The sequence below is a fragment of the Pleurodeles waltl genome, chromosome 2_1 (assembly GCF_031143425.1).
Source record: "Pleurodeles waltl isolate 20211129_DDA chromosome 2_1, aPleWal1.hap1.20221129, whole genome shotgun sequence".
NCBI classification, from domain to species: Eukaryota; Metazoa; Chordata; class Amphibia; order Caudata; family Salamandridae; genus Pleurodeles; species Pleurodeles waltl.
The window spans coordinates 640,512,297-640,535,494 of NC_090438.1; the positions used below are offsets into that span (position 1 = coordinate 640,512,297).

A 23,198-nucleotide genomic window follows, 5' to 3' on the forward strand; every position below is an offset into this window, starting at 1 on the left:
ATCAACACCTCTGTGTGCGGAGACGGAGCAGCCGTAGTTTGATCTACCTCCTGAGGCCATAGATCTTATCCTTGGTGCACAGTGCCCCTGAACAAAATCCATTTATTAAGAATACTGGGACAGGTTTATGGGCTGGTGTGGAGCCTGCACTACAGACTTGTTGCAGGCTAGCTTTTCTGGCATTTTATTGTTGATTTTGTCTGTGGTCCTGCAAGGACTTGCAGTGGGCACCTTTAAAGGTTATCTGTCGGTCTTTTTACTTTTTTGCAGAAAGATTGAGGGCTTATTCCGCCAGGCCCGACGCTGCTACCACAGCACTGGCACACAGTGTGCCTGAACTCAACCTCTGTCAGGCTGTGACATCTGCGTCCATGCACATGCTCATGAAGCACTACTGCCTTCCCATGTGCTCATTATGTGGGATGGTCGCTCTTCCTATCTAAAAAGGTTCAAATCTAGAACGCTGCTCACTGGTGCTTCCTATTACAGTTTGAGTTCCGTTTCGAGTTAAGATAGAAACTGTCATCAGCAGGCAGGAGTGGCACCTATATTGAGTCTGGATCCATCCTTAGAGTGGAAAATGATGTTAAACGGTGCCACCCACCAGAGTGCATGAACATGGCTGTGAAAAGCTTCTGAATCCAGTCTGGCACCTACAGATTAGTCTAAAGGTGAGGCATGTGTGTTTAGATTGAGTGTCCATCAGAAAAGGCATTACTTAAGGTACGTAACTTTTTCTTTTATTTCATTTTTATAGTTAAAACATGGACAATAAATAATTCGTAGTAAGTATTTGAGTCCAAACAGTGCTTAATTTGAGCTGGTGGTTTCCGGTGTGGGGCACCGGCACTTATTTTTGAGGGCCAACACTTTTTTTCTGCCTCAAGCAATTAATGCAAGCAAAAGACACATATGGGAAAGACGTAGGAAGAGAAAACACAAAAAAGCGTCACACAGAGAAAAAGCAGAACGCAGCAAGAGTGAGCTCAAGGGACAGGGAGTGGCTGTAAATGGATTAAAGAGGCGCGAGATGGCTTCAAGATTACTCTGCCTCAGTATTCCGTGCTTGCACATTTAGTTTCAACAGCTGCGTGTTTGAGGAGAGCGTTTGGCACCAGCACGTTTTTATTTACAAAGTAAACATTAAGTGCAAGTGAGTTTAATGTACAGATTGAAACAATGTATTCTGTCCGCAGACACCCCTTAACCCTAACTGCATTTTAAAGCAAATATTTTTTTCCTAACTCGTTTTTTACATGATGGACAGTTAAGAGTTCTGTTTGCAACGTTTTATTTCTGTCCAGCGTTAATGTCGCCTCCTTAACACTTGTTAACCGTTTTATATTGTAGCTTAAAGGCGTCCTTACTTCGTTTACAAAGGAGGCCAAGAAATCCGTTCGAAGCAAGCACGTTGTGGCTCTGAGAGAGGTGACAGCGCACACATGGGAGAAAGTGTTGTCATTCGTTGGGCGCCAGCGACAGAAATCAGCGGAAAGTGTTTCTGTGCACAGCAGCGTAAGTAAAGCAGGAACAATAAGCAGATTAGCTTTTTCAAGAGGAACATTAACAAGAATTCGTCAAACTATAAGGTCCTCTTTATTCTTTAGAGTGCCTATGGCATCTTTCGTGGCTCATTTGCATCAAACAGAGTGCAGGATATTGGTCTAGAACAATTAAAACTGCATGCATTCTTCCATCACAGATACATCACGCACTGCACCACCCTGAAACACAAGGGCACATTCAGATGCAAGAAGTTAGTATGGGATGAACTATCTGGTTTAGTGGTAGCGAAACTGTATCGAATCAAAATGCCCTGTAAGGTTAGAAAAGACCGATGGGTAAGTAATCGGGGATCTAGAAAGAGTTAGTCGGAGCCAATAAGGACGTGTTAAATGCAGAACCTGACAACTGTTTTTATTACTTGTAACAATGGAACTGGTCAATAGAAGATTCAAACACATATAATACCATTTGCTAAATATTCAACCCAGCAGCTGCCCCCTGCTGCCCACCTGTATTAACTTAAACTGCTTTCTGTCATTGGCCAGCTATGCACACGGTGATTCTAGCAGCGAAAGCCTGGGCTGTTGCTGAACCACCATTGCAAGTGATGCAACACTTGACAGAGGCCATGCCCAGAGAGACAAAACTGGAGGTTAATATACTTCTTTTTTTATTTTTACTGGTATAGAAACAGTTTTTTGACTGGTATAGAAAGAGTTTCAGTGATATCATCACCCATCTCAGCCCATCGGAAGAGATACCACACAGCTCCAAAAAGATCTCACTGCTGCACATGCCCACAGCGCATGCATATTCCACCTCTACACTGAGGGCAGCTAGCACACACACTATGGCAGCTACGCCCTTTGTATCCAGGTTTAACGCATTCATTATAAACCAGAGGCTGTTCTCGCAGATGCACCTCTGAGGCTCGTGCAAGCCCCTGGAGGGTTCTCCTGTTTAACGACCCCAGCCCTTTATTTGGTTAAGGGGACAGCCAAAGTTCACCCCTCTGATGTGGAGTGGCATCTCCCCACTATGCCAGAGCTGTGGGATGCTGACAGTGGTCGTAGCGTGCTGACAGCCAAACGATCGGTCTTTTCACCTGTACCTTTCAGAGCAGTGGGTCTCCAAACTTTAATAAGAGTTACTGCTTTTCAATGAAAATGATTCGGAGCTATTAATTAGTATTGTAATAGTGACCATGTCAGACAAGATTACGTTCGCAGCCACACCATACAAGCTTACCAGCAGTGGGCACTTCAGTGCATCAGGCAGGGCTGCCAGCAGTAATGTAAACATGCTTTACTTTGGAATGCTTCTATATGGGTAATGCATGACAGCAATAGTTGCCATGCATATGGCACCAAGATAGTAATATTGGCAATCTCTCCCCAAACTCGCTTGATTTATCTCATATATAACCGCTTCAAATATACTTTGGAAATGCAACCATTTTTTCTCCATACATTAGATTGTGTTTTGAAAATGCACGCATTTTTGTCTTGATTATACGCTTTTCAATTTTGAGATGCATAGAATAAACCAACCAAAGCAAACACTTCTAATTTAGTAGCTTGGATAAACAAAGGAGAACTACTTGCAGTTAGCTGGAGAGCTACAGGTACAGCACAAGCTACTCATTGGAGAAGCTTGCTTCAGGAGAGATGCCTAGTGGTCTCTCCTAATAAAAGGTTAGTGCAATCACCCTCACATGTGATTATTTACCTCCTTATTGTGTGTGACATGAATGAAAGTTAATTGTATATGCATTTATTTTTTGTGAGTTATAGTGGATCTGTGTGCCAGTCTGACTGAATGCATGGTGCTTTCCATCGGATTTCATGTATGGCAGTAACATGGCTCTGTACAAAGTTGGGGGCTGGCGTTGTGAAAGCTGCTCAGGATCCATCCTATACTTAGGAGCCTTCATATAGACATTCCAGCCCTTCTGTCCCTGCTGCAGTTGTTCCTTTGTATGGGGATGGTCTTGGCCTACTATGCCTTTGGAAATGCTACAATGGTACTGCCAATGTTATCAGCTGCTTCTCCTCGTCCTGCTGGGACCTGCATGGGAATATAACTACATACTCATTCTACCTGGACCTGTTAGAACCAGCTCACCATAATCTGAAGTGCACCACATCTGCATGCAATGATCATAACGGCCACGCCCCTCAAATACTCGAGGCTGCCTAGACAGCAGTGTTTTAGTATTACCCCAACTTAACCTGCTGTCCTAGGGTTTTGAGGAGATTGCTGTAGAAGTTTGTGCTGAGTTCAGAATTATTGATCAAATTGCTTTAGTCCAATTTGTGTCAGGAATATTGCCATTAGAATTGCCGTTTGTATCACAGGCGATATATTGTCTCCTTCTTTGTTCTGAATGCTGTCAGTGGCCTTATCAGTTTCTCAAGACCTGTGGTCATCCTGGCACTGACATTTCTTGAGTGACCCCTGGGTTCCTATATATTTGCACTGGAACCATCTTTTGACAACAGATTTTTTTTTTTGTTTGTTGATGGAATGGGTATGCTGATGTACTGTTCAGGAGCCAAGTGAGAAATTGTACATTGGAAGTATTATAATAAGGTTAGAATTGAGCACAGACATACCGCCCTGCTTCCAAAACTGTATAACCATAGAAAGCCTGGTCACACGTCATGTTCTCACCATAGGATCCACAATAGAATGTCATGTAATTTCATAAAAGTAGCTCCTGGTATTTCCATGGTTATCCATTGCAAGCTACATAATAGTTCTAGCACCATAACCTTTTGGTCAGTGCAATTCAAACAATTAAAGCCATCGGGAATGAGAGCCAAAACACTTTTACTCTGTCATTCAATTGGATCTGATTATATGGGAAAAAGTTCTAACCCATTTCTTCATTTAGTTAAACAATATTTCATGGTACTGGTCCTTACCTCACATAGTGTTCACTGAGCTCATACACATTGGAACCAAGGGGCTAAAAAACTGATTTAGGCTAATGCAACTGGAACACACAAACTGTACTAAGCGGCTACTAATTACAGCATTTGTTTGAGGATGTTCCAAGAGTTAAAAAAAACAGTAAAGGATATCGTCTGCTTACAGTAATGTGGCACAAAACTTCTGCCTGATGTATTCCTATCACAAGCAAGCTGAGTAAGAGGTCCATGCGTTAATTCAAATATGAGTGGAGATAAGTGGCATCTCTATTTTGTGCCCATGAGAATTGGCCAGCATGGATATAACAGCTTTTTAGTCCTCATCCTAGCACTAATCTCAACAAGGCCACCCAAGGCATGAACTATTAACTAAGTCCCAACTTTGCCATAGATAATGGGTCAAATGCTAAGTTAAATGACCGTTCAGATGTTTTGGAATGTGGTATAATTATTCTGTCACTTTTTTGCAGCATTCTAATCTGTAGAGTGTATACTGATAGTAGGTTTGACTAGAACTCAGCAGGTAATCATCTCAAGCCGGCGGTCATGCTAGAGTTTACATTGGCCAGACCATATTAAAAAACATCTGTAACTATATGCTTGTTCATTTCTTCCTTCAGCTTTTCGGTGAGTGTTATAAACTCAGCCTGACCCAGTAGCATGGTTACCTGATTAGTGTGTAGCTGGAATTGTTATGCATATACATCTTTGTTGAAGTCTTAAAGGCCATTTATTTCCATGCTGGTCAGTGTCCTCCCACCTACTCCATCCTTAAATAAAATTGCCTTCTAACCCCTTTCTCTATTAGTTAGCCAAGGCAGGGCTCTGCCAGCCTCATCTCCCTTTTAGTGTCATATACAAAGGTTAATTTATAAATCATGATTCTCCTGCTGTTCCAGCATTAGCAAACAGTTTCAATTTTCCAACTAGTTCTTACTGAGATCTAGACCATAACCAAAAATCCTTTTGCAGTAACTTACACTAATTTTCAAGAGTGAATATCCTACAGGATAATTCTTTCTTCACCTTATCATGAAGTGCCTAGACATTTACACCAAATTGTCCCTTTGAAGGTTTCCAATAATGCGGTGTAACTATCAGCTAAGTCTTTGTTAATATTAAACTGACCAATGATGGGGCAATATCTAGAGATTCCTACCTGTACTTGCGATACACTACAAAAACAGTACTAGTGAGTTGATGAATCTTCTCTCCATTCCTGGGTCCTTTGCCATGCACTGGTACCATAATTGACCCTTCCAAGAAACATGGACCTGGTCAATTTTAATAGTACTAGGATTTGAAAAAAATAGATGATAACAGTCATGTACATAATTAGGGCAATTATGTTGTCCCTGAGAAAGAACTTGAGAAATGCACTGCAAGGTCATAAGCTTGGTAAAGATATTTGAGAGCAAAGGCAAAAGGTGAAAAGGTATGTAGAGAGAAATCAGGAGTTTTAGTCAGATGAAGACTAACAACATGAGGAAGAGAAATAGGATTGTGGAGCAGACAATGAGGAAAATTGAGAAAAATAAGAATATAGACCTCAATAGGTGGCTGGTCAGGCGGTAGCCCTTCAGTTGTTGATAGAAAAAGGTGTAAAACTGGTGCCAGTCTTATTTGTGATGGTATGGTATTCTATATTTCAGATGCATTTTGAGAGAAAGTTATAGATGGGTGATAGCTGCCAATTTGTGGTAGAGTTAGTAAGGGCAACACTAGCGTAATATGCACTGATAAAATTACTACCACCATACATAAACCATACCCTTTATGGAGTAGGCCCCGCTCTCTGAAAAAGAGAATCTATCTGTACTTACCTGGCAGAGCGCTCGTTCAGGAACAGCTAAATTGATTGCTGTCCTTCACTTCAAAAGAACTAGGCAAGGGGGTGCATTCTTTTCTGTGCGTGTGGCTTTAATTTAGAACCGTTTATCTGTGCCTCTCAGAAATAAGTCATGTGAGAATATTTTCTGTAAACAACTGAAAACATATCTCTTCAGCTTTTAAATGTTTGCTCTCTTTCTGTAAGTATAAGAGCACCGGGACACACTCAAAGTAGCTGTGTGCTGCATAAAACCCACCATTCATTCATTCTGCTTTAAACAAGACAAGGGTGTCCGTTTCACTTTGCTCAAACACACCCTGCTGCAGCTTTCTACCTTAAACAGTAAGACATCCCATAACTGTCAGCCTTATGCATACAAGGAACTCCCCAAACTTCCATATTAAAGATGAATCTGTTCTTCAGTAGACTTACATTTAAATATGGGCATTGAGGGATGCAGGACATTTCACTGTCCATGAAAGTCTTGTCACCCCATCCCAGCTACTGAACTCCTGAACAGGAGGTAGATGCAAGGATTCAACTTTTTTTTTTTTTTTTTTAAATCAGGTTCTCTTTCTCTGCCAGTAGCCCACCAATCACGCCACAATATTTATACCATTAGACCAGACTCACATGATTTTAACATGACCAACGTGTGAGGAAGTATGGCAATAGGGTCATGAAGGGCACCTATCTGATCTGAGCTGGCCGTGGAGCCTCTGTTCCTCCTACATGGCCCTCACCATCCCATAGGCATTCCTTGACCAGCTCACTAGTTGTGGTGGTGACTAGTAAAGTTGTATTTCCTGGGGTTTGTGAAAGTGGAATGGCGGCTGTGAGTATTCCCTTCACCAGAGTGCTTAATTTTCGAACTGACATGATAGAATCTTGAGATTTCCCTCAGTTGTAGCACAAATTCATGTTGTATTGCTGAAGGAAATACAGGAATATCCTTGTTGCTGTCTGACACTGTTTGTCCTTTAGGAATATAATCAGACAGATTGCTAAGGTACCCCACACATGAGGAATCCCTAAGATCTTTACAACATGTGGCAGCACATTCATCACACTGCAGGAGGAAGTTACAGGACTTACCCAGCATCAGGCTGAAGAGCGGCTCAATAGTGGAAGCATCCAAAGACTGTGGTTCTTCATTAACATGCTATTGGATCAACTGCTATGTAGATCTCCTTGACCACCCAATCAAGGCCTAACCCCCTTGTAATTGATGGACAATCCTGCCAGCTAACCAAAGAGGCAATTGGTGTAGTAGGAGGAGTGGCGGTGCTCAGAACTCAAAAAAGAGAGCCTCTCCTCCAAAAAGTATTTCTTGCATTTGAACATTTTCACAGGAGCTGGTTTATTATATTTCCACCCCTTTTTATTAAAGGGCTTACGTTTGGTTCTATGTTAGTAATTGACTTCCAAAGCATTCACTTAGAGAAGTGTGTGGAGTGTGTTGTAATTTATTTTATTATGCGTTCAATGTCTTCTTTTTAGTAATTAATCTTAGTGAGTTACTTGTCTGCTATTTTCCACTTTTCCTCAGTACACACTTTGTACAGACACTGGTTTTACATTAGGGCTAAACATAGCAACAACATAGCCATCTTGAAAAAATATTCAGCAGACCTGCCAACTCAAGTGGTGCCACTGTGTGTCACCCAATTTCTGTTCCCTTCACAAGGTCACCCAGTGAGGAACCAAAATCACACAGTGGCAGGAAACATAGCTGGAAAGCACTGCTCAGAGCAGCTTTCCATCTCTTTAGGTTGCGGCTCCAGACAGCTATTGTGCTGTCTTGAGGAGACATGTTGTATACACTCTGTGGGCTTACAGCCTTGCTTTTAATTTGTTACTTCGAGTGTCCATTAAAAAGCCTTGCTTGCTTGTGGGTAACCTTTCCTGTTTGTCCCTACTTTTCATGTTTTGTTCCTTCCCATGGAGAACCGCACTATTACTTGTAGCCTTACACTTGTCTCATGTTAGCAACTGTTTCAGGGACTACTTTTTCCTTTGTCTAAGAGTACGTCACACGAGTGCTACATGTTTTTAGTCACTCCATTGTCTCCCTCCTCCCCTGCGTGCCTGAAGAGGTACTTATTTTTAATCAGATTCCATAAATCACTTAATCACCCTGTGCCGTCCCTTCATCAACACATCCCACCCCTCGCAGTTCCCTTAAACTCCCAGTGCCTCCCCCCACCACCTCCTGCCCACCACTGCTTGCCACACTAAACTCCTGCTACTGTGTACAGAGCCTCTCCTCTCCCACAGACTGCCAACTCCACCCAATCCCTGCTTTACCCATTTTCTTAGTAAGCACTCGTGTTTCCGAGCCCCCAAGGCACTATAAATATGCTCTTTTACTCCTTGTGTTTTCAGTCCCTTGGCTTGGATGGCCCTGTCAATCTTTTTTTTTTTTCCTACATAATGTGCTGTGCTGCTTATGGCGGCCTCATGAGCGCTCATGTTTCCTAGCTCCAAAAGGCCTGTACATTTGTTTTCTATTCCTATGTAATGTGCCATGCCCCTTATGCCCGCGCTGGTGATAGTGCTGTGAATTATTTAGGAGTAAGGTTCGTGACTACTCATTTCAGGGTTCTTTTAATTTTAACATCGTTACGAAAAGACTCTTAAAATCACCTTGACTCTAGGCGAGGGTGGGTTTAGACGCTTGTAGTGGGATGAATGTGAGGTTTTGTAATAATTTAACTAGTGCTGTTCCTCCAATTTTTGTAGGTTGCAATGAGGAATTGGCCAGAAGCGTTTGCTTCTCACTATCTGATATCATTACAGCAAGGAGTGTATATATTTTTCAGCAGCATGTGGTGCGCTGTGAGCCTTGCATCTTGTAGGGGCAGGATGTAAATTGAGAGAGCTGCCTTAAGGAATGTCATCATCCACCCTTGGCAACGACTCAACTAGCAGCCACTTTGTTTCGCTAAACACATACACAGATCAGCAGTGACTTCAAGTATAAGGTGTAAAGATAGAGTTGGCTGCACTCAGCATAGACTTCCATAACATTGTTTGCAAGATCCAACGAATACTTTTTATCCACTTGTGAGCTAATTTCAAGTATCTGTGTTTCTGTATGATTTGTTTCAGGACTATGTATTTCAGTCTTGCAAATGCAGGACTTCATCACAAATATTTTAACACTTAAGAACAATACATTATAGTGCCAAAAATACAATATTGTTTAGTGCTTGCTAGAGGAATCCTCACCCTCACCCAGTAAACTCCTCAGCGTTGCATGTTCTGTGACAGTGAGGTCAGCCACAATGGTGCATGCCCATATGTTGAACAACAGATTTTGATACCGGGGTCTTTTATAGAACTGAATGCGGTTATATGAGAAAGAAAGCAAAACAATTAGATATAACAAACATGTTGGCAAAAACCCCTCTACACAGCAAGTGTGTATATTTGTTCTAGGTACACGATATAGCTCAGAAGAGGACTCAAGTAGTGTTTTACAGAACATTTTTAACGCAGCAGGGGATCTCAAGTCTGAACTTCTATAAAATAAAAAAAACATGCATTTTCAATGCAATAGGTCTCACATTTGCTTCAATTAGAGCTATTGGCATTGCAAATTCATAACTGGACTTTTCTTGCCACTTACATTGGTCAACCCTGCCTCATAATTTCGTTTTTTCCTGCCATACAATTCCAGTGGCTCTGCATAGAACTAAAGCACTTCCATTTAACTTCTTCTTTTATCTGCAATAAAAAAAAATGAACATGTTGACATTTAGCATACTAATTGAAATCTGCCATGCTAATTCCAATAGACTACCACTTATACCACCCCACCATCAGAGTTGTTGGCTGGCTAACACAAGATGGGCATAGAGGAAAATAAACTAGAAGGGTCACCCAAACATATCAAGAGTGTTCAAATAGCCATAGTGTAATAAGGATGTTATGTTGGCCTGATTATGGTTATAATTGTAATAAGGAGAGATTATTAAAACATATACAATTATCATTTAAACCTTTATCAGAAATAAACTTTTAGCATTATACTGTAATTCTCAAAACAGCCCCTAGAGGGCCCCATAACAAAAAATATAATTTGTAAGAAACATGGTAATGCAATCATATTGTTAGTCCCTAGAAGGCATAGCCCCATGAAAAAAATAGGGGAAAGTCTAGAGAGCATTTTTAGGGCTAGCTGGCTTAATGTAATAATACAAACAAGACCTTTAAAACAATACTTCACCTAGCTGTAAAACAAAAGTTCTAGCCATGAAAAGGTTTAAAAGACACTGAATGGTGGGAGGGGTTATTATTTTGGAGTCCTAACACAGTGTGGGGACCCCGAGAAGATGTAGACAGAGCACATTGTGGTCAGTGTTTTGAAGGTGGTCCCAGTGTCCTAGGACCACCCATGCTGAGTTATGAGCAAAAATGTTTTGTGAAAGTAATGCAAAGCCATTATGGTGCATGTTTCTGTGCTACAAATATTTTATTATGTTGATGTGACTGTAATGCTTCGAGCAGCCACTAGAGGACACAATGAAAATAGCATTTGTAAGAAACATGGTCATGTAACAATATAGTTAGCCCCTAGAGGACAAAACCACACAAAAAGAAAATACCAATAAATAATACAAAAAGAAAATGGCAATAAATAATGCAGAGTAACCAAATATGTAGCCCCTAGAGGGCATAGTGCATTATATATTTTTAGGGGTAACAGGCCTATAGCAATGATATTATAAACAAGACCCTTAAAACACAAGTTATTCCCAGCTGGAAAACAAAAGTTCCAGCCATGAGAATGTTTGAAAAGTGATTGACTGGTGGGAGGAGTTATTATTTTGAGATTCCCACTAATGTAGTGTGGGGACCCATAGATGGCCTAGACAGAAGGAGCATATTGTGCTGAACGTTTTGATGGTGATCCCATTGTCCTAGGACCATCACGGTCTGAGTTATGAGCAGAAATGTTGTGAAAAAGAATGCTTACAAAGCATTATGGGTTGAGTTTTCCCAAGTGCAGTGAATATTGCAGTATTGGCTCTCCCTCTGTGTTGGGAGAGCCGCTTTCATATTGAGGATTTCTGTTTTATGTAAAGCATTTACCACTTTCAAGTGTTTTAAGGGGAGAGCCACAAGAAATGCCTCTGATTAGGTAACCGTGAACAATATGACCAGCACTTCAATACCATTGATCAAGTTCACGCTGTTGTGCCTGGTTGCGCTGTGAGCGCCATGCAGCACGAAGGGGAGAGACAAAACAAAATAGTTCACCCATGCTGAAGAATATCGGCAATCATGCAATAATCCATGTAACAGGGGCAGTCTTCAAGGCATGAGAAAAACAACCTCAAGGCAGGACAAACGTAAAGCAATTACTAATGACATCCAGTGATTTTTGAAAGCCAAGCCCACGAATGAGTGAAATTAATGGGCATGACATGGGCGTGGTTAAAAGCCCACACTACTTACAACAGGTCAAAGCGCTTGCGCGCTCGACTTAAAAACCGTATAGTATGGGGTTCCATTGAGCCTGGATTTATAAACACTAGAATATGACGTTGAAGGTGCAAACACATCCGCACACATTAAAGTCCACACACTAAGCTATACATTAAAGTTGGAATTGTTCTGCTCATTATTTTTTTAATTTGTATGTAGACACCCTACATCCCAATCCATGTTTAAATTAAGATAGTGAATTAGGTAAAGCATTCATATAATATTTTTTAGTTAGCAACATGTTTCTCAGTTTTGTCAGAAAGTAATGTAGCATGCCCAAACATCCAAATCTGTTTATTAAAATAGCATTCTGTGACTTTGTTTCATTGAACATGTACACAGATCAGCAGTAACTTCGACATTCCTGTAAAGATGGCATTGGCTGCATTCTGCGTAGACTGCCAAATCACTGTTTTCAAGAGCCAGTGAAGCCTATTTCTCAACTTGTGAGATCATTGCAAGTATGTGTGCTTCTGTATGATTTGTTTCACGACTACATATTTCAGTCTTGCAAACCCAGGACTTTATCACAAATGTTTTAATACTTAAGAACAATACATCATAGTGCCAACTGTACAATATTGTACAGTACTTGTGTTTTTTAAAGTCACCATTGATTATATTTTCGGCCACTGCATAATACAACATGCATGTTTTCATGCTCAGAAACTGAAATGTTTTGTTCCTTAAAAATAAATATACTCAATACATGTTTGGAATTAACACCATGATATAACAACTTTATTACAGTTCATTTTCTTTCCAACCATCTATTATCTCTATGTCCTCGACCAAGTCAATACTTTTGAGACTAACCCACCTCTCACAAAAAAATCGCTATGACGTGGCTTCCACTGGCTGCATCATAGCGCAATTTTTAATGAATTTGAGCCATGAAGAACAGCAGCTGTGCTGCTAGACAACATCGCTCAAAGACATTTACTTTGACAAGGGCAATAGCACGGGCATTGCTGAGACCTATTGGCTTTGCCAGTGCTTGTTTTTGGAGGCTGTAAGCAGCCAACGTCCATAAAGGGGTGGCAAGAGTCCTCGTCTTGAAATATCTTTCTAAAAACTGGTTCTAAATTGTTTTTGTATTGAAATCTCTAGATGCTGCTTTTTAGTTGTCAGATCACCATTCCCATATTTAAAGAGCTCTCGCTGTAGTCTATAAATATTGTCAACACTTCTAAAACATGTTTATTATATTGGTATTGGAATGAACCAATATGGTTAAAATATGAAATGTATTCTCTATTTCTTGTACGGACTCGTAGCCCATTGTTTAAAGTACTATCCCCTCTTCCATTGGGATACTTGTTAGCCTCCACACCCTCGAAGTTCGGATCTTGATGCTCTCCTTGTTAAATGTGTCCTGGTGTTGGCAAACTGTAACAAGACACGAAGGAGATGATTGGTTCTGGATAAGGAGCAATTACCAGGACTGGAATAGGGCTGGTTTTCACTCTGTTCCAACACTTTATAGAAAACACATGGTTGTCCCGGGAAGTGCATGTTGTTTGATAATTTATGAGTCTGAATTTTTCAGGATGAAATCTTTTCACTGGAAACACTGAGTTGCTAAACCTAACTAGTGGTTGAAGTGGGCGATATGGGAGGGGCACAACGTGCCCCAATGTGTTTAATGTATGAAAATCGGTTTCCCTACCTGTTCCGTGATGGTTAATTTCCATATTAAATGCTTCTGCTAAAGTATCATGTAGGGAGTCTGCTGTGCTGTGAAACAGAAGCCGGGCAGTCAGCTTAACAGTAAACAAGCCTTCATGCCAGGGCGCCTGCTTGCCTGAAATGCAGATGTGTGCAGCTGATAAATCTGCAAATGTAACGGGTGCTATAGAGTCAGTACTGGCATTAATTGATGGAATCAGTTGAAGCTTTGGGATGACAATGCTTTATTCTTTTTGAGTGGTACTACAAGGGAGTTACCATGTGTGTTTTTAAGGGACAGCTATATAATAAAATGCATTCTGTGCATTCTGGGTATTACTAAAAACAATATTTTGGAAGCACAAATTATATTTTTCAACATGTTTTAGCTGTCCATCTTGCACTATGTATAATGCAAGTTTAAAATAATGACTTACATATTCACAGTGCTTTCTATCACAGGCTGGAAACTTGTAGCACAAAAAATAAACAAGTCACTATTCTCCACTGCACCAACCTAGATTTAAGTCTGTATCTCTATAGGTACACCCACACCTCTGCAGTGCATTAACTGATAGAGGTTTCATAATGTACTGCAGTGCATTTGCCACTGATTAACTTAACTTTAAAAACATGTATTTCTCATTTAAGCTGTGCTGTACTTTATATGTACATCTCAAACAATTGCTCCTAGAGGATATATTCTTACGTTATTATGAGTAATCACAAAGGTCTCGAAAGATCCAAACACAGATATAAAAAATTACATCAATATGTACTAGTTATCAATAGAATAGTTTAGAAAATCACTGTAGTTCAAATATACATATATACAAATAAACGTGTTTTTTTGGCATCAACACTGTATACCCTCCTGCCTGGATCACAATCAAAATGACATTCAAAATGGAGGATAGGGAAGTATAACACCTCTTGACTTCAACTATATGCAATCAAAGTTCCATCATGATAATTTCCTGCGGTTTTCACAAAGTATGTCAAAGAGATGCCATCATCTATGTTTCGGTCTTAAATGGCCATCAAAGGTCCGTCATACTATCTTCAGGACTCAGTGTTGATTAACACATACCTATTTACACAGTAAGCATAATCAATAATATAAAACACATAACATATACAGCATGTGCGACGATCCCCCTACACCGAATGTGTACCACCTGCTCATACCACAGACAACAAAAGTGCCAACAAGAAAATACTGCATGAAAAGGGAACCATGATGCAGGCTGGAGCCATCGGGGTCCACAAATGCAGGAGAGGGTACAATTCCGTAATCAATAAACCACAGTTTACAAATGCACATATGCGGACTTACCAAGTCACTTACCAACTTCAGGTGTTAGGGTATCATTTTTTCCAATATACTTAGTAGTGCCTTGTCCACAGTACTTAGACGTCAAACAAATCATAACTCAGAAAACACAAACAACAAACTTCAGCAAATTCTTTATCGACATTAGAGTTTATCCAGTCTACTTATTAACACCTTATCCACCTTTCTCAAACATCAAACAAATCGTAAATGAGTTGCAGAAATGACACATTTCAGCAGATTATTTTACACCACTCCGTAGGTTGGTTAAAATACCTGGAGAAATATGACCAGCAAAGTCAGTCTCAACATCTCTGCACCAGTTCCGCTAATCAGTAGCAATCAGGTGTGCTCAGAAAAGCATCTTAAAAAGAGCATGTCACCTGATCATTTATCAGAAGCGAAGCGGCCATATTAGAAAGGCATCACACTTATACTATACCCATGGATAATAAAAATATATTGGAACCATTTGTCAGTTATCGATACAGTTCTCTGAATGTTTTTAACATATATTCAGTAGCAAACCGTCTGTTTTTTTACACATGGTCTTTGAATATGGTCCAAATAGAAAGCATGACAATGGCAGCCATCTTGCATATCTGTACAAATAACTAATCTACAATACATTGACAACAAATGGAACTCATCAATAATATATACCTCCTTGATCGTGTGCCAAAGCAGCATGAATATCTAAAGGAAATATCTCTTGTTTGGGCAAAGGATCATCATATATCCGGCATGGTCTTACATCACACCTTCAAAGATATAACTTATCATATATCCAGCGTGTTCTCAAATAAGACCTACAAAGGTATGAAATATACAGCAACATACCATAAATGGTGAAAAGTGCCTGACATTCAATCTGTTAATTCACACCCCTTTTCACCATATTTGCAAGCCAGATCCACTTATTCTCCCTGATAGTCAGTCACTGTCCTCTTAGAACTCTTAACAACATTGAGTACATACCAATGCATATCCATAGGGGCATGCCCCATCAACTTATAATCTTCAACTAAGTGGGTGTCAACCACATTGCGTCATATACGTGATTGATGGTGAATAATTATTTTCCTTACTTCCTTTGTGGTCTTCCCAATATAATGTAATGATCAAGGACATTCAATACAATAACAGACCAAAGAGTATACTGTTCCAAAAGAAACCAAAGGGAACCTACAGGTTTAGGAACAAGAGCCCTCACACACCCATTTGGATGTCATGCTTCATCATCGGGGAATGCTCCTCGTCAGACCGGCGCTGCAATGTCTGACGGGCTCCCCAAGAGGGGGCTCTTTGCCTGAGATCTTTTAGTAGAGGCTGCCGAGGTAGAATGTCTAAGGTTGTGCCTAAGGGCAGACACTCATCAAGCAGGAGAGAAAATATTAAAATTGGTTCTAAACCTCAACAACCAAATCATTTAATTTTTTAAAAAAACAGGGGAATTAGACCAAGATTAAAAACAACGTGAAAGTGATAATGTGAGAAATAATGCTCAGCCACTTTCTATTAATGAGTATGGGCAAGGAAATAATCACATTGCCTCTAGACAAGGGTCAACATGTTTCGCGTCCGGCGGTCCAAGCAGATCCAATGACGCTTCATCAGGACCAACAAAAACACAAAGAAAACTTCTCCTGAAGTACTAAAAATATAGACACTGTTAGGTCTCAATAAGGACAAAAAAGGGGTTCAACTCCAGTCACTTACATTCAAGTCTATTGTCCGTCAGGTCAACTAAACAAATAGGTTAGACCAAGTGCCAAAGGTTGTGCTGCATGTCACACATGCTTGATTAGATTTTTCTTTATCTTGTAATAAAGCCTATCATAATGCCATGCATGCTTTAGTGCCCTTTTGATCAGTCAAAAGGGGTACCCTATGTAGATCAGTTTAGACATCAAGACATTTGCCTCACGAAAATAATCTTCCCTTTTAGTACAATTCCTTTTAATCCTCAGGAACTGTCCCAAAGGCAAATTGTTCCTTACATTTCCGGTGACTATTGCATTTCAATAATGTGTTGGGCTCTGTAGGCTTAGTATATAATCCCACATACAGTTCACCCTCATCCACGACAATAGCAAGATCTAAGAAATTAATAGACTTAGTGTCATCTCCAAAGTGAATTTCAAATTGACATTTTGATTATTAATCCAATCATGGAATTGCAATAGATTTGACAACGAACCATGCAAGAGAAATAGAATATCATCAATGCATCTGAGCCATTTACTAATGTTCGACCTATAAAGTTTGGTCTTAGTGAAAATAGTATTATCCTCAAATTCACATATGAACAAATAGCAAGATCTTGGAAATTAATGGACTTAGTGTCATGTTCCAAAGTGAATTTCAAATTGGCATTTTGATTATTAATCCAATCATTGAATTGCAATAGTTTTGACAATGAACCATGCAAGAGAAATAGAATATCATCAATACATCTGAGCCATTTACTAATGTTCGACCTATAAAGTTTGGTCTTAGTGAAAATGGTATTATCCTCAAATTCAGATATGTACAAATTTGCAAAATCTGGTGCAAAAATAGCTCCAATAGCTACTCCTTTTATTTGAGCAAAAAAATCACCATTAAACAGAAATTCATTCTGTTCCAATGCAATCTGTGCACATCTGGTGGTGAATTCCATCATCACATTATGAGTTCTAGCTCTTGAATCACGAGTAAGCCTAATTACCTCATGTGCATCCCACTGAGGAACGTTTGTATATAAACTCTCTGTCCATTGTTGCCAAAATATCCCTATGAGGGTTGAATTGCAGTCATTTCACCTGCGTAATCACAGATAGACTGTCCCTTGTATAAGCTTTTTTCAAAGGTACAAAAGGTTTTATAAAAACGTCCGCATATTCAGCCAGTGTTTGTAAAATGGAATAGTAACCTTCTACAATGGGATGGCCAGGTGGTTTCTCAGGATTTGTATTAATTTTAGGCAGGACATAAAAAGCTGGTATCCTATAGTCATCACTATCACCATAGTCATGTTCAGGTTTATTCAACCATCCTCCCTCAAGACCTTCATTAGCTAATTCAAGAATTTCCTTTCTAATAGGTATAGTGGGTTCTTTCTTAAGCTTTTTATAATGCATTGTGTTTCGTAAGTGTCTCATTTTATATGTAGCTACCTGAAGGTGAATGACCAAAAAAACTTACTGAATATTTTATTTTTTTAGCTATGCCTTTGACCACGTCCACTGACCCTGTCCCCATTGCATGCAGCATCACAGTTCCCATACTTTTGTAAATGCACTTGGACCGCTACCCCTAACCCTGCTGTGTACTTGATGTTATACCTGTCAGGGCTGGATATTATCGAGCAGAAATTACATGATTAAGACCATGTAATTTTAATGTGCGAGTTGTCTTAAATTTCTTGAAGGAAATTGGAGCTAATCCAGGTGATCCATGCAGTCTGCGGTATGCCATGAAAGGTTCCTTGGACATGATTCAAGAAAGTAGAGGTATATGTGTGTTATGTGTGTTATTATAGGTCTAGAGCAATTCCTATGAGTAGGTCACACTTTTGAAAGTGATTTCTGAAGCTTTCTAACGTGAGCTGGAGCGGCCCCAGTCTTGCCCCACAGTGGCTTAGGATGATGGCCATCTGTCCTTCGAAAGAATTGAAAAGTGTCCGCATGTCTTCTGAAGGTGTTGTCTTAGTGACTTACTCTTTCAGTTAAAACGAGGTTAATTCCTGTGTGGTTGGTTCACCGTACGTGCTATGAGTGAGGCCTCTTTACCTCCAGTGGCCTCTCTGGAATTGATGCGTTTCCACTCAGGGGAGGAGTTGAATTCTGTTTTTTTCCTCCTTTGGGCTCCATCTTGTCCACTTTGATCATCGAGATGGGGAATGCCTCCTTGGTATCAGAGTAACATTGTAGGTCCCCCTAACATCACCCTACATACCACCTGCACCAGCAGCAAATTGTGGAGAAAAAAAAAACTTTCCCAAAGACTCAATTCCAATTTTCCTTACAAAAACGGATTTGTTGCGATTTTATTTGCCATTTTTCTAATGTGTTTTTGAAAAGACGTATATTATTGGTGTCTAGAAAATTAGCTATTTGATCGCTTATGCTCCTTGGTCAAGGAGAATGGATCTTTATTATCATGGCTAGTTCTCTCAATAAAGGAATTATTCACATGCTTGTGCACAACAGAGCATGTGTACACATTTTATTTAATAACTGTGGAGCAGGAAACCACGACTTAAAGAAATAAAAACGTGCTTGAAATCCAAATGTCACCCTGTCTGTGGAACTGCACAGGCCGCAGCTCCAGGGAACATGTGCCCTGTCACACAAAGCCGATTAAACCACAGAGGCGAGCTTGTGACCACAAGAGCTTGAGTTACAGTGACAGATGTGCTTTGCCGGAAGCTGTGGAGAAACACTGCGCTGCCTGCAACCTTCCGAGGCGTTTTGGTCAGTCGCTGTTTCAGCACCTTCGTACTTTGGGTAAAAACCATCAGGCGGTATTATTGTTTGGCAACCTAATTTGGTAACATCTTGACCTTGTGTTATGAAATGTCGCACTTAATTTGATTAGCTGTTTGTGTCATTACACATTTATTAAATGAATGGGAACGCGACTGCACTATGAAATCTGCCCCCAAACCTGAAACCCCTAGAAGGGCGGGTATCGCGAATTTGAACTCAATTGAGAATGCAAGGCGGAGACCTGTTCCTGTTTTGTTTTGCGCACGGGCGCTTTCCATCATACAAATGACAAGACCACTTTGTTTGTAATCTAGACGAACTTTTATTTTATTAGTTAAACCCTGACCGGAAGAGTTTCAGGACATTTTTGACCTCTTTAACTTGAGCACTGAAAACCTAGATTGAACAGTGGCACTTGTTAAAATGATAAACTTTCTATAAACTGTTACATAACCAGGGATTCACACAAATAAGGGCAGCAACCCCCGACCAATCCTTGTATATTCTCCTGTTAAACAAGCGCTGGGCATGCCAATACAATGTCTGGCTTTAAAGAAATGTCTGATAATGTGACGCATTAAAGTAAATAGCATGAAAATTGAAATGTATTTATGTGGCAGCAAAGAACTATAGAATAATATTGGTTAAAATAAAACGGTCAGGTGATAGTTGAACTTTTAAGCCAGACCTGAACATAATGTAGGTTAATGACTGCCCATTTCTGCCTCAGAAAAAACACCATACATTTTCTAGTTATCTAAGATACTTTAATAGCTTTACAATGTCTTGTGTGTTTCATTAACAGTTCAAGCTTACGGATTTGGATAAATGGAAAACAATGAGCACAGCTGCATGGAGGGCAAGCATTTTTTCTGTGGATGCACACACCTTCTGCCCACTCAGAACATGTCCTCCTGGCTCCGCACACGAGGGCAGAGCCAAAGCCTCTCTTTAGTGTTCCTCACATAATTGTCTGGCAACAGCTGTGCTGTCAAGCCAGACCATAAAAAAGGAGACACCACCCAGGGAGCTAGACTGTAGACGCCTCCTGCAGGCAACCACTACTTTAAGCCAGTGTCAGATTCTTTTCCAAGGTCATTTTACAAACATTGTAAAATGATCGAAGGGGCCATATTTGTCCCACCATTTTTTGTTTTCAATCTTTCCAAATTACAGTCTTTTAAATCTGCTGACTTAAGAGGGCAGGTGGGTGACAAACCGCAGCTCAGGGAATATGATATCTAATAGATGTGAAGAAGAAATAGAGGTCTAGGTGGGGGTCATATTGAGTTATAAGCCTCTAACCCAGCCAATAACCCTCCCCTAGGATTTGCCCTCCACAAGCCCATGAAAGTGGCCACTTTCATGGGAGAATTAAACAAAGGAACCATAAGGGACAAAATACTTTTCACCTCTAGCAACATGTTCGCTAGCTGAGACATTGATATTCAGGACCCATTTATGTCTGGCCGATTACTTAGTGTACAGGGATCATCCAACATTTGGAACTAATATCTGTTTTTTGGCTTTAAAAATGTATTTCACGCTCACATTACAAAAAGGGGGCAATGATCCCGTCTGCCTTGTGACATACCTTTAAATGGTTGTGGTATATATGATGTATTTTACACCTGTGTAGAACAAAAAAATGGATTTAAACTTTCTGTGTTTGTCCTCCCTCTTCATTTGGAAAATAACGTTTTTTTTGTATAAAGCTTTTGCTGAATGTCACCAATATAGGGGCTACTCTGTTCCCATTACTTCTCAGAATACTTATTTATGCCAACACTTGACTGGATCAAATCGCCAATTGCTGAGTCCTGAGTTCTAAAAAAAGAAGACTTGGGGGGCAGGGTAGGGATACTGTGACCCCATAGACTGGCTCCTATGCTTCTTTTTACAAACTCACTCCCTTCCTCCCCTAGGATGGTCCAGAGCCCAGGTAGGGCAGTGCAAAATGTCTATTTTGGGGAGTTGAGGAGTGGGCCAACCTCCCCAATCCTGTGTTGAGTCCCAGGGAGCCCATTATAAGATGAAGGGAGAAGGTCTAAGTGGCCCTGCTCTCTAAGCCTCTTAAGGCCCTGGGGATACTTGCCTTACCTGCCTGCAGGAGCTTGAACAGGGAAGGTGTGCCTTCCCTCAGCCAGCCGGAGATTTAAACATGCTCCTGCCGGGTGGGAGCAGACTTCTGTTTCCTTGTCCACACTTCTGCGGGCAGGGAAGCAGAAATTTCTCCTGCACAGAGACAGAAAGCATAAACACCTGCTTGCACCGGGCAGGAGCAATGCAGACTGGAGCCATCTGGGTCCTGGGGCTCACCACTAGGCCAAGGCCATGCACAGTGTTGGGGTTGGCTGCCTGCAGGGATTTGGAAGCAGGGCCTTGGCAAAGGCCATGCACATCATGAGGTTGCCTGCCTGCCTGGTGGGGGTACCCAGGGACCAATAAGGGCTGGGGTAGGTGGGGGGCACATGGGCCCCCTCCCCTTAGTACTGCAATTCAGCCACGGGGAATGAGGTCTCCGAACTCTAAAAAGGCATGGGCCCCTCTGCTTTTTATGACATTGGGCACTGGGGGATGTGGGATCCCAGGGGACACTATTGGCTCGGGGAGGGGGTTGTTAATGGCGTAAGGTTGGTTGCCTGCGGAGAGATTGGTCAGAGGCCAGGCTCTGCGCCAACCTCGCCCCACCATGCGCCGTCAAACGCCATTCACAGTGTGGGATTGGTTGCCTGTGGGTGGGTTGGTGTCCACAGGATCTGGCCTGTAACTATAACTCACACCATCACCATGCACTGCTAACTACCCAGCTAATGACCTCATTCGTGACATCTTCTACAACATCATTGATAATATCACTACAGAGTGGACAGGCACAGTGTAGAGTTGAGTAAATTGTAATAAATTGGAGTCGTGCCTTGTAGAGTGGTGTACCGTACAGTGTGGGAAAATGTTGAAGAGTGGAGTAATGTGTTGTTCACTGGGGTTTAGGGGCATAGAGTGAAGTAGAGGATTGTACAGTGTAGTGGTGAGCATAGAGTACAGGGTTGTGCAGCAAGAGTGTAGTAGAGTCTTGTAGAATGTGGTACAGTGGGGCGATGTAGAGTGTTGCACAGTGCCATAGAGTGGGGTAAAGTGGTGTGCAGTGGAGTAGTGTAGTGGAGCCCAGGGAGAGACATAGCATTGAGTGGAGTAGAATGTTCTAGAGTACAGTGGCATGGCACAGGATACAGTTGAGCTAAGTGTTGTGGTGCAGTGGGGTAGCATGTGTTGTGGAGTGTTGCAAAGTGTCAGAGTGGATTAACGTGTTGTACAGTGGAGAGACAGAGTGCAGTATATTATGATAGAGTGGAGTAGGATAGACTGTCATAGAGTTGAGTGGCATAGAGTAGTGTACAGGTGAGTGGTGTAGGGTGTAGAAGTGCAGTACATTGGATTATCATCTTATAGAATACAGTATATTAATTGGGGTATAGTGGCATAGAGGGTGTTGCATAGACTGTGGTAGAGTGGAGTCTGGTAAAGTGCTATAGGATAAAGTAGAATGCTGTACAGTTACACTGAGAGGAGTACATTCTCGTACAATGTAGTACTATGCAGTGGACTACAGATGGTACAGTGGAAGGGTGTAAACTATTGAGTGGAGTATAGTATTTCTGAGCAGAGCATAGTGAAGTGGAGTGGAGTTGTGTAGAGTGAAGTGGCATAGAGTGGAGTGGTGTACAGTGCAATCACATACAGTGGAGTGGTGTACAGTGGAGTGGCACACACTGGACAGCCATGGAGGGGAGTGGCATAGATTAGAATAGCGGTATAGGGGTATAGTGGAGTAGCATACAGCGGAGTGGTATAAAGTCGAATAGCATAGAGGTGAGTGGTGCAGAGTGGAATAGCATAGAGGGGAGTGATGTAGAGAGGAGTGGAGTGGCATAGAGTGTAGTGTGGTACAGTGTAATAGCATA

The 23,198-nt window shown here is 41.1% G+C and overlaps 1 protein-coding gene across 1 annotated transcript in view; it reads left to right on the forward strand.

Moving 5' to 3' along the window:
- The window catches only part of PKD1L1 (polycystin 1 like 1, transient receptor potential channel interacting), a 1,079,023-nt gene that overhangs the window by 977,226 nt on the left and 78,599 nt on the right, over window positions 1–23,198 (forward strand). Inside the window, exon 62 of the mRNA XM_069216140.1 lies at window positions 1,351–1,515. Coding sequence (XP_069072241.1) covers window positions 1,351–1,515 — 165 coding nt within the window. The remainder of the gene's footprint in view (window positions 1–1,350; window positions 1,516–23,198) is intronic.